Source organism: Cololabis saira, chromosome 2 (assembly GCF_033807715.1).
Source record: "Cololabis saira isolate AMF1-May2022 chromosome 2, fColSai1.1, whole genome shotgun sequence".
NCBI lineage: Eukaryota > Metazoa > Chordata > Actinopteri > Beloniformes > Belonidae > Cololabis > Cololabis saira.
In genome coordinates this window covers 56,721,011-56,730,732 of record NC_084588.1, presented here as the reverse complement: position 1 = coordinate 56,730,732, position 9,722 = coordinate 56,721,011, and the positions used below count along the sequence as shown (strand labels likewise).

Sequence of the window (9,722 nt, the reverse complement as noted above, 5' to 3'; positions counted from 1 at the left end):
GAGAAAAAAAGAGAGAAAAAAAGAAAAAAATAAGAAAAAAAAAGGAAAAAGAAAAGGTCAAACATTTTTGAAAAAGCTCCAGGAGCCACTAGGGCGGCGCTAAAGAGCCGCGTGTGGCTCTAGAGCCGCGGTTCGCCGACCCCTGGTCTAGACAGATTACTGTCATGTTTTATAATGGGATGTTCAGTAATTAATGAATATGTTTTATTATGGGATGTTCAGTAATTAATGAATATGTTTTATTATGGGATGTTCAGTAATTCATGAAGATCCTCCAGCTGATCAACATGCTGACAGGCATTCACATCTATTCATCTCTTATTCTATTGAATCTGGTAAATACTGTAATTATTCTTTTCAATAACTGGACTGTTTTGTTTAAAGGTTTTTGTGGCTCTAATGCTTTTATTTAGAAAGAAGATAGAGAGGAAAACCCACTGAACCCACTGAGGGATCCAGGGCCTGCCTGCATTTCTTTCTTTCTTTCTTTCTTTCTTTTTTTCTTTCTTTCTTTCTTTCTTTCTTTCTTTCTTTCTTTCTTTCTTTCTTTCTTTCTTTCTTTCTTTCTTTCTTTCTTTCTTTCTTTCTTTCTTTCTTTCTTTCTTTCTTTCTTTCTTTATTCTTCTGTTTTATTCCTGGTCTTTTGCACTACGGGCCAGAGAGGACGGTAGTTTCTTTGTGTCGTTTGTTGAACATGAAGCTTCTGATAATCAATATAATCAATAAAGTCTCCTCTAAATGGTGTATTTACTGAGTTTTCCTGCCCCCCCACGAGCATTTACCTGGTAAAGTATGAAGGAAATACAATCATCTCTTAATAAACTCACTGATAAACTAAATATATTCAAATGAGGAAAAAGTACAAATGTTAAAAAAGCAGAAGATAAAGATAGAAACTATTGTAAGCTGTTTGTTCGGACTTACGGTGGAAAGAGATGCCAAAAACTCACATTTCTATCAAATATCTGAACAGAATCACAACTTTAGTTTAACATATTTGTACTAAAAACTATCCACGGACCTTTGATTGTGTGTAAAACAACTATCTGTTGTTATCTGTATGTTTAAGCAGAAATAAAGTACATTCACTTACACGGTTTGAGTGTTTCATATTTCTACCTAAAACATGATGTTTTACCTCTACTTACTTTATTTTACAGGATGTTTTTTGTATATTTTTTTATATATTATATATTTTTAATATTTATATATATATATATTTTTTATATATTGTATTTTTTTATATTTTTTATATATTGTTTATATATAAAAACAGTCATTAAAAAAATTATTTGTGTTCATTTTATTTGAAGAAAAACAACAGTTTGTATCTTTTCGTTTTGTCTTTATTCTTTTGCACCTTGTGACGTTCTCCTGCTTTAGAAATAAACTTTAATTACTTAATAAACTTTAAATACAGTTCTGTTTTTTGTTATTGTCAACTTTAAAAGCCGCAAAGCTGCGTCTCGTTGGGTAATCAGCAGGGCTACGTCACCGGCCCGCCAGCCAATCAGCGGCCGTTTCCGCCCGCAGCCGCAGCCAATCAGCGGCCGTTTCCGCCCGCTCCGCAGCCAATCAGCGCGTCCGGAGCGCTATTTGAACGCCGCTGTGTCAGAGTTCAGAAGTGCTCGCTGATTCTCGCTCCTGCTGCTTTTACCGAGACTTTTCCTCGTTTTTCCGCCGCAGTTCCTTCTCTAAACATGTCCATGGAGCTCCACGCCGTGGTGAGTGTGATCTGATCCCGTCTGTGTCGTGTTTGTGGCCCTGACGGCTGCGGTAGCTGCGTTTATTTCCTCTAAGCTAAGCTGCTGCTGCTGGGTGGCTGTGACGTCACCGTGACGTGTCTTCAGTATTCACATTCATTACTCAGGTAGAAGTTTGAAAATACTAGTTTGAAGATACTCCTGAAGTATCAACTCAAGTAGTATAAAAGTACTGGTTTCAAAACTACTTAAAGTATAAGTGTAAAAGTAATGTAAGGGGAAAAAGCCATTGAAAATGAAGCATCTTAGTATAATATAAATATATTAAAGAAGCATTTATGTGTACTATTGAGCATTAACATGTGTTAATATAAATATATTAAAGAAGCATATATGTGTACTATTGAGCATTAACATGTGTTAATATAAATATATTAAAGAAGCATATATGTGTACTATTGAGCATTAACATGTGTTAATATAAATATATTAAAGAAGCATATATGTGTACTATTGAGCATTAACATGTGTTAATATAAATATATTAAAGAAGCATATATGTGTACTATTGAGCATTAACATGTGTTAATGTAAATATATTAAAGAAGCATATATGTGTACTATTGAGCATTAACATGTGTTTCAGAGAGCAGCAGATATGATGACTAGTTCCTATAAGTACTAGGGATGGGCGGTATGGACTAAAACATTTATTACGATAATTTCTGGCATTTATGACGATAAAAAAAATACCAATTCAACTCCATCTTTGTAACTATAAATCTATCACCACATTCAGTCTTTGGAGCCAAATCACTGCTATAAAAGATACTAAACTACACCAATTAAATGAGTTACACCTGTACTGGAATGACTCAAATGAAACTAGTTTGAAATGTAAGAACAGATTCAATATTTATTCAAACTGCATGGCTTAAACAGTGGGATAACAGTGAAACAGCAAAAGTACATTTGTCCTTCAAGTTTTCCTAGCTTATAAAATCACAAAGTAGAAAAAAATACAACCTGACAAATAAAACCCAATCAGTGATGACCTCTTCTAATATAAATAAAATGTGCAAATTAACCCGTGGTTGGAACATGCCACAAATTAGATACTATTGCAAATTATTTTCGTAATAGTCAAACGTTATATCAAAATGTAACAACCATTTCCTTCTGTTTTTGCAGACTCTGCACATAATAGATGTTTGCTCCTCGTCTTTCTTTTTAAATCCAAACCAGTTCCAGATAACGGAGCTGGAGTCTCGTTTAACAACGAGCTCCTTCCGCCATGTTTGTTACACAAACGTCATCAACGGGAAATTCTTACCGTGGGGAATTTTTTTTGACAGTATATCGTGAACGGTAAAATATCACCCATTCCTAATAAGTATTGTAATGGTGCAAAAAGTCAAACGTTCATGTTATCATTTATCCTAACCTTTATTGGAATGTACATCCAAGTTTAGTTGCAGGAATCTGAGGGAACGGATGTAAGAACAAAACTGGACAAGAACATCTGAAACAACCACAACCAAATTCACTCTATCCGGATGGAGCAATTTAACTGGATAGTTTTTATTAAATCAATTTAACTGGATAGTTTTTATTTAAAGGCCAAAATGAAATAGAGTAACGAGGCTGTTTTTAAAATGTAAGGAGTAAAAAGTACAGATAATTGCGTGAAAATGTAAGGAGTAAAAGTAAAAAGTCGTCTGAAAAATAATTACTCCAGTGAAGTATAGATAACCAACATTTCTACTTAAGTAAGTATTTGTACTGGTAACCGTGCCGTGTGTCCCTGCAGCACCCTGCCACCGAGAACCCGCACCCTAGGGTGCTGAAGGGCGGGCCCACCGCCCCGGCCGCGGGGAGAGCCGCCCTGGGAGAGATCAGCAACCTGGCGGCCGTTAACACCCTGGCGGTGCCCAAGCAGGTGAGAGAGCACCCATGGGTGCCCCTACACACACACACACACACACGTACGTCCTAGACCCCCTGCACCCATGGGTACCCCTCCCCACACCCCCACCAAGCAGCTGAGGTGTTTGTTTACCTTCAAACCAGGTTCCCCAGGGTGCTGGGAATCCTGGAATCCTGGATTTCAGTGTTTTCAAGGCCTGAAAGATTTTAATTTTAGTTTTTGATGCTTGAATTTTAGGTTTTAATGCTTGAATTTTAGTTACGGTGCTTGAATTTTAGTTAAGGTGCTTGAATTAACTGTCTTTCACAAAATTGGGATCAGACTGTAGTTTACAGGGTTCCTACGGGTGCTTTAAATCCTTGAAGGTGCTTGCATTTTAGGTTTAAGGGCTTGAATTTATAACTCGGGATTCCTACAGGTGCTTGAATGTTGTTTCAAGGCCTGAAAAGTGCTTGGATTTGCGTTTAAAATGCTTGAAATTATAACTGTCTTTCACCAAATTGGGATCAGACTGTCTAGTTTATTACAAGGAGAAATAAAATCAGTAAGATGAAACATAACCAGATGTTTACAGCACGATACACTGAACATAATTGTAATAAAGATAATTCTGAGTTTATATATTCCTGTTTTGACCCCAGCGATTAAGGTGCTGGAAGATTTAGAAAATGACCCTTGAGAATTTGACCTTAAATGCTTGGAAACCTGTTAAACCGTGTTGTTTGTACAGAAGGGCGTCAGGAAGGCCGTGTCCCGGCCGGCGGCCCAGAAGAAGCTGGTCCCGGTCCAGGCCCCCAAGGCCCCGGCGGAGGCCCCGGACCAGCAGGACCCCCAGGACCTGGTCCCGGAGGTCCCAGACCTCCTGGCCCCCCAGGCCGACGAGGGGGGGCTCTGCCAGGCCTTCTCCCACGCCCTGCTGGCCACCGTGGAGGACGTGGACGAGCACGACGCCCACCTGCCCGAGCTCTGCGCCGACTACGTGAAGGACATCTACGCTTACCTGCACACGCTGGAGGTGAGGACTGGTCCTGGACCCCCCTAGAGACCTGGACCTGGTCCTGGACCCCCACCCTAACCCCCCTCTCCCCCCAGGTGCAGCATATAGGGCTACAAGATCACGGGCAGAATCAGGTTTATTAAAGTCACCTTAGAAAAACTGTTTTTGACTTCGGATACACCTGCGGCGACACCATGGTTTTATGCGCCTGTTTTTCCAAGGGTAACACTGGGATGGGGGGCGGGCATCTTCACACTGAGTATAATACAATACACAGTATCAAGGTGCAAAAACACCAACAGACATCACAAGACTTGTTGGGGGGGGGGGAGGGGGCACATCCAAGTGATCGCCGCGACTTCGTGGCACTCGAAACCCGGAGACTGTTGGGGGGGGCTGATAAGAGGGAGGTGTGGTTATCAGTAGGTGTGTTTGGCGGTAAGTCGTGAACTTCACTCAGAGCTGCTCTCAGCCAATGTCCTTGATGTTATCAGACGGCTCGGTCAGTTCTGAAACAGGTCCACAGATGTTCCTGAGAGGGGAGGGTTAGTGGGGGCAGAGTCACCTTGTTTACATTCCACCAGGGAGATTGTGACCAGAGCGATCGGCCAAACCGCCCTGTCAAGGTCAGATTCTAGAATCAACAATTATATTGCAAACAGACTCAGTAATTCTCCGTCTGCCTTCAGTCTCTGGTTCATCAATGGAGACTCCAATCAGACGAATTTGTGATCAATTCCCGCCAAGCCGAGCTTCCAACTTCTCCAAGGTCTTATCCATCTTTCCAATGAGCTCAAAGACGCCGCCAGCCTGAGATTCTGTTCAAGAATCACATCCAGCTTACGGCTTTGCTCCCCCAACGTTAAAGTCTGAGTGTTGATCACCTTGCTTGATCCTTCAGCCACGTCCGGCAGCTCTGAAAGAGCCAGAACAGCTGTCGACGACTTACGCGTTTGTCGGTAGACCAGGAATCCCCCTCCTCCGATCAAGAGAAATCCTGCTATCATAAATCCAATTATGAAGCATCTTCAACGTCCTCGACAGACAGAATCACCAAACACAACGGTTTCCAATGTTTCCAGGAATCCATTGTGTATCCAGCTAAACATGTCCCATCGGGGCAGGAGGGCTCCCTTACCCCCTGACTTCTGGTCACAAAAATGTGGTCAATTGTGCTGAGAGACCAGTTAATCAATTCCATGATTGTAGAGTTTGGGAGGAGTGAAAAGGAGAGACTCTGAAGACGAGACAAACAAAAGCAGCAGCAGGGAAGATAGATAAGGGAGAGGAGCAGAAAAGAGTCCACCTTCGTCGAGAGCCGGAAGGATGAGAGCTCTGCTGGTCCTGGACCTGGTCCTGGTCCCCCCTCCTAACCTCTCCTCTCCCCCCAGGTCCAGCAGCCCATCAGGCCCGACTACATGCAGGGCTACGAGATCACGGGGAGGATGAGAGCTCTGCTGGTGGACTGGCTGGTCCAGGTCCACGCCAAGTTCCAGCTGCTGCAGGAGACGCTGTACCTGACGGTGGCTCTTCTGGACCGCTTCCTGCAGGTGAGAACTCCTCCATTCTGGTCCTAAACCCCCATCCTGGACCGCTTCCTGCAGGGAACGACAGCCCAGACCGGTCAAGTTTCAGATTTAACCGTGGTGGAAAATTCTTGCACATGGATTTGCAGAAATCTGCACCGGAGGAGGAAACGGGAAACAGCAGCCGAACTTAACCAGAAAACTCCCACACACTTTCCTCTCACTGTTCACTTATTTATTAGGCCAACGTTTCGGTCATAGACCTTTTTCAAAGCATCAAAAACTTGCTTTTTATGCCTTGAAAGTCGACTGATACTCGCCGGCGTCACGGCCATGCTGGTGGCCTGCAAGTACGAGGAGATGTTCGCGCTGGAGGCTGCAGGTGGCTAACGGTTTGTTTTTCAGCTCTAGTTAACAGTGTCCCCCCCCCCCAGGTGTGTCCCACCTCCCGCCGGCGGCTCCAGCTAGCCGGCGTCACGGCCATGCTGATCGCCTGCAAGTACGAGGAGATGTACGCGCCGGACGTGGGCGACTTCTCCTACATCACAGACAACGCCTTCAGCAAATCTCAGATCCTGAAGATGGAGGAGCAGGTTCTGAAGAGCCTGCACTTCCAGCTGGGACGCCCGCTGCCGCTACACTTCCTGCGCCGCGCCTCCAAGGTGGCCGGGGTGAGTACGACCTTTAACCCCGTCCAGGGTGGCCGGGGTCAGGAGGCTTTATAGTTTTATCTGGATCCCCATTAGCTCCAGCTAAACTGCAGCTTTTCTTCCTGAGGTCTGAAATGGAACATTAAAAGCAAACCTTAACCTGGACCCCTGACCTCTAACGTTGACCTCTAACCTCTGTCCCCCCAGGCCGACGTGGAGACCCACACCCTGTCCAAGTACCTGCTGGAGCTGACCCTGCTGGACTACAACATGGTCCACTACCGTCCGTCTGAGGTGGCAGCTGCTGCTCTGTGTCTGTCCCAGCTGCTGCTGCGGGGCCGGGCCTGGGTGAGTTCTGGTTTCTAACCCCCCCCAGGTCTCTAAAACTCCTAGCAATATTCAGTAAAGCTGCTGGGCCTGGGTGAGTTCTGGAGTTGTTGGAGCTGTTTTGGTCACTGCTATTTGCTTATCAGTAAGTGTGTGTGAGCAGTAAGTCCGTGAACTCGCTCAGAGCTGCTCCTCAGCCAATGTCCTTGATGTTATCAGACGGCTCGGTCAGTTCTGAAACAGGTCCACAGATGTTCCTGAGAGGGGGGGGCTAGTGGGGGCAGAGTCACCTAGTTTACATTCCACCAGGGAGATTGTGACCAGATGCTCGGCCAAAACCGCCCTGTCAAGGCCAGATTATAGAATCAACAATTATATTGAAAACGGACAGCCCAGTAATTTTCCGTCTGCCTTCAGTCTCTGGTTCATCAATGGCGACTCCAATCAGATGCATTTGTGATAAATTCCCGCCAAGCCGAGCTTCCAACTTCTCCAAGGTCTTATCCATCTTACCAATGAGCTCAAAGACGCCGCCAGCCTGAGATTCTGTTCAAGAATCACATCCAGCTTACGGCTTTGCTCCCCCAACGTTAAAGTCTGAGTGTTGATCACCTTGCTTGATCCTTCAGCCACGTCCGGCAGACCAGTTAATCAATTCCATGATTGTAGAGTTTAGGAGGAGTGAAAAGGAGAGACTCTGAAGACGAGACAAAAGCAGCAGCAGGGCAGATAGGGAGGGAGAGGAGCAGAAAAAGCGTCCGCCTTCACTGAGAGCCAGAAGATCAAACGTTCTAGAATGTGAAATGTCAATTTTATATTTTTGTCTTTATGCGTTGTTTCACGGATTAATGCTAATGTTTCAGATAAGTTGATAAAAGGGTAGAAGCTACGGCTTCAGCCTACACCTTTTCGGCAAACGCAATGTTTATTTTACTTTTTGTAAGAATGGTTTAACTTGTAAAGGCTTAAGACTGAAATAAAGACTAATGTTTCTCCCCAGTCGTCCGTGCAGCAGCACTACTCCTCCTAAAGACTAATGTTTCTCCCCCAGTCGTCCGTGCAGCAGCACTACTCCTCCTAAAGACTAATGTTTCCCCCCCAGTCGTCCGTGCAGCAGCACTACTCCTCCTAAAGACTAATTAATGTTTCTCCCCAGTCATCCGTGCAGCAGCACTACTCCTCCTAAAGACTAATTAATGTTTCTCCCCAGTCGTCCGTGCAGCAGCACTACTCCTCCTAAAGACTAATGTTTCTCCCCAGTCGTCCGTGCAGCAGCACTACTCCTCCTAAAGACTAATGTTTCTCCCCCAGTCGTCCGTGCAGCAGCACTACTCCTCCTAAAGACTAATGTTTCTCCCCAGTCGTCCGTGCAGCAGCACTACTCCTCCTAAAGACTAATGTTTCTCCCCAGTCGTCCGTGCAGCAGCACTACTCCTCCTAAAGACTAATGTTTCCCCCCCAGTCGTCCGTGCAGCAGCACTACTCCTCCTAAAGACTAATGTTTCTCCCCAGTCGTCCGTGCAGCAGCACTACTCCTCCTAAAGACTAATGTTTCTCCCCCAGTCGTCCGTGCAGCAGCACTACTCCTCCTAAAGACTAATTAATGTTTCTCCCCCAGTCGTCCGTGCAGCAGCACTACTCCTCCTAAAGACTAATTAATGATTCTCCCCCAGTCGTCCGTGCAGCAGCACTACTCCTCCTAAAGACTAATGTTTCTCCCCCAGTCGTCCGTGCAGCAGCACTACTCCTCCTAAAGACTAATGTTTCTCCCCCAGTCGTCCGTGCAGCAGCACTACTCCTCCTAAAGACTAATTAATGTTTCTCCCCCAGTCGTCCGTGCAGCAGCACTACTCCTCCTAAAGACTAATGTTTCTCCCCAGTCGTCCGTGCAGCAGCACTACTCCTCCTAAAGACTAATGTTTCTCCCCCAGTCGTCCGTGCAGCAGCACTACTCCTCCTACGACGAGCAGCACCTGAAGCCCATCATGCAGCACATGGCCAAGAACGTGGTGATGGTCAACGAGTCCAAGACCAACTTCCTGGTGAGTAGTGGTCTCTCCCAAACCCTGGACCCGCTCTAACCTCCATCTCTCTGTTCTAACCCCCATGTCTCTCCGTCCCCAGGCCGTCAGGAACAAGTACAAGAGTGATAAGCTGCTCCGGATCAGCCTGGTTCTGCAGCTCAAGTCCTCCCTGATCAGGAACATGGCGGCTCCGCTGCTGCAGGACTGAGACGAACGGAACCTTCACTGGCACTTTATTACTCCTACGGGAGATGATGATTACCTCCCCGTCCACGGGAGATGATTATTACCTCCTCTACGGGAGATAATTATTACTCCCCGTCAAGGAGATACTCTACGTTTTTACATAAATGTGTTTTTAAGCTTTGACCCACCGGCTCCGGCTGCAGCCGGAGCCGGTGTTCCGGTACGACCGGCTGCAGCCGGCCCGGTGCTCCGGTACGACCGTCTGCAGCCGGCCCGGTGTTCCGGTACGACCGGCTGCAGCCGGCCCGGTGCTCCAGTACGACCGGCTTTGATCTGTTTTTATTTTTTGTGGTTCTGGTTTGAATAAATGTTTTAATTAAGC

General features: G+C 45.6%; 1 protein-coding gene across 2 annotated transcripts; it reads left to right on the top strand.

Moving 5' to 3' along the window:
- The first annotated feature begins 1,591 nt into the window (after positions 1-1,591).
- On the top strand, positions 1,592-9,721 carry LOC133422026 (G2/mitotic-specific cyclin-B2-like). Of its 2 annotated transcripts, XM_061711893.1 has the most exons (8): positions 1,592-1,724; positions 3,514-3,642; positions 4,361-4,645; positions 6,019-6,177; positions 6,588-6,824; positions 7,011-7,151; positions 9,062-9,172; positions 9,255-9,721. In XM_061711893.1, the coding sequence occupies exons 1-8, from the start codon at positions 1,701-1,703 to the stop codon at positions 9,360-9,362; spliced, it is 1,194 nt and encodes a 397-aa protein (XP_061567877.1). In that variant the 5' UTR covers positions 1,592-1,700; the 3' UTR covers positions 9,363-9,721. The 2 variants fall into 2 exon arrangements, with proteins under 2 accessions (XP_061567877.1, XP_061567885.1); XM_061711901.1 differs by lacking the exons at positions 9,062-9,172; positions 9,255-9,721 and adding an exon at positions 8,131-8,194.
- The last annotated feature ends 1 nt before the right edge of the window (position 9,722 follows it).

What these genes read in the sequence shown, in the direction of transcription:
- LOC133422026 (XM_061711893.1), top strand. Translation starts at nt 1,701, where the DNA reads ATGTCCATGGAGCTCCACGCCGTG. An exon ending in CCCTGGCGGTGCCCAAGCAG is followed by an intron (nt 3,643 to 4,360) that starts GTGAGAGAGCAC and finishes TTGTTTGTACAG; the next exon opens with AAGGGCGTCAGGAAGGCCGT. An exon ending in CTTACCTGCACACGCTGGAG is followed by an intron (nt 4,646 to 6,018) that starts GTGAGGACTGGT and finishes CTCTCCCCCCAG; the next exon opens with GTCCAGCAGCCCATCAGGCC.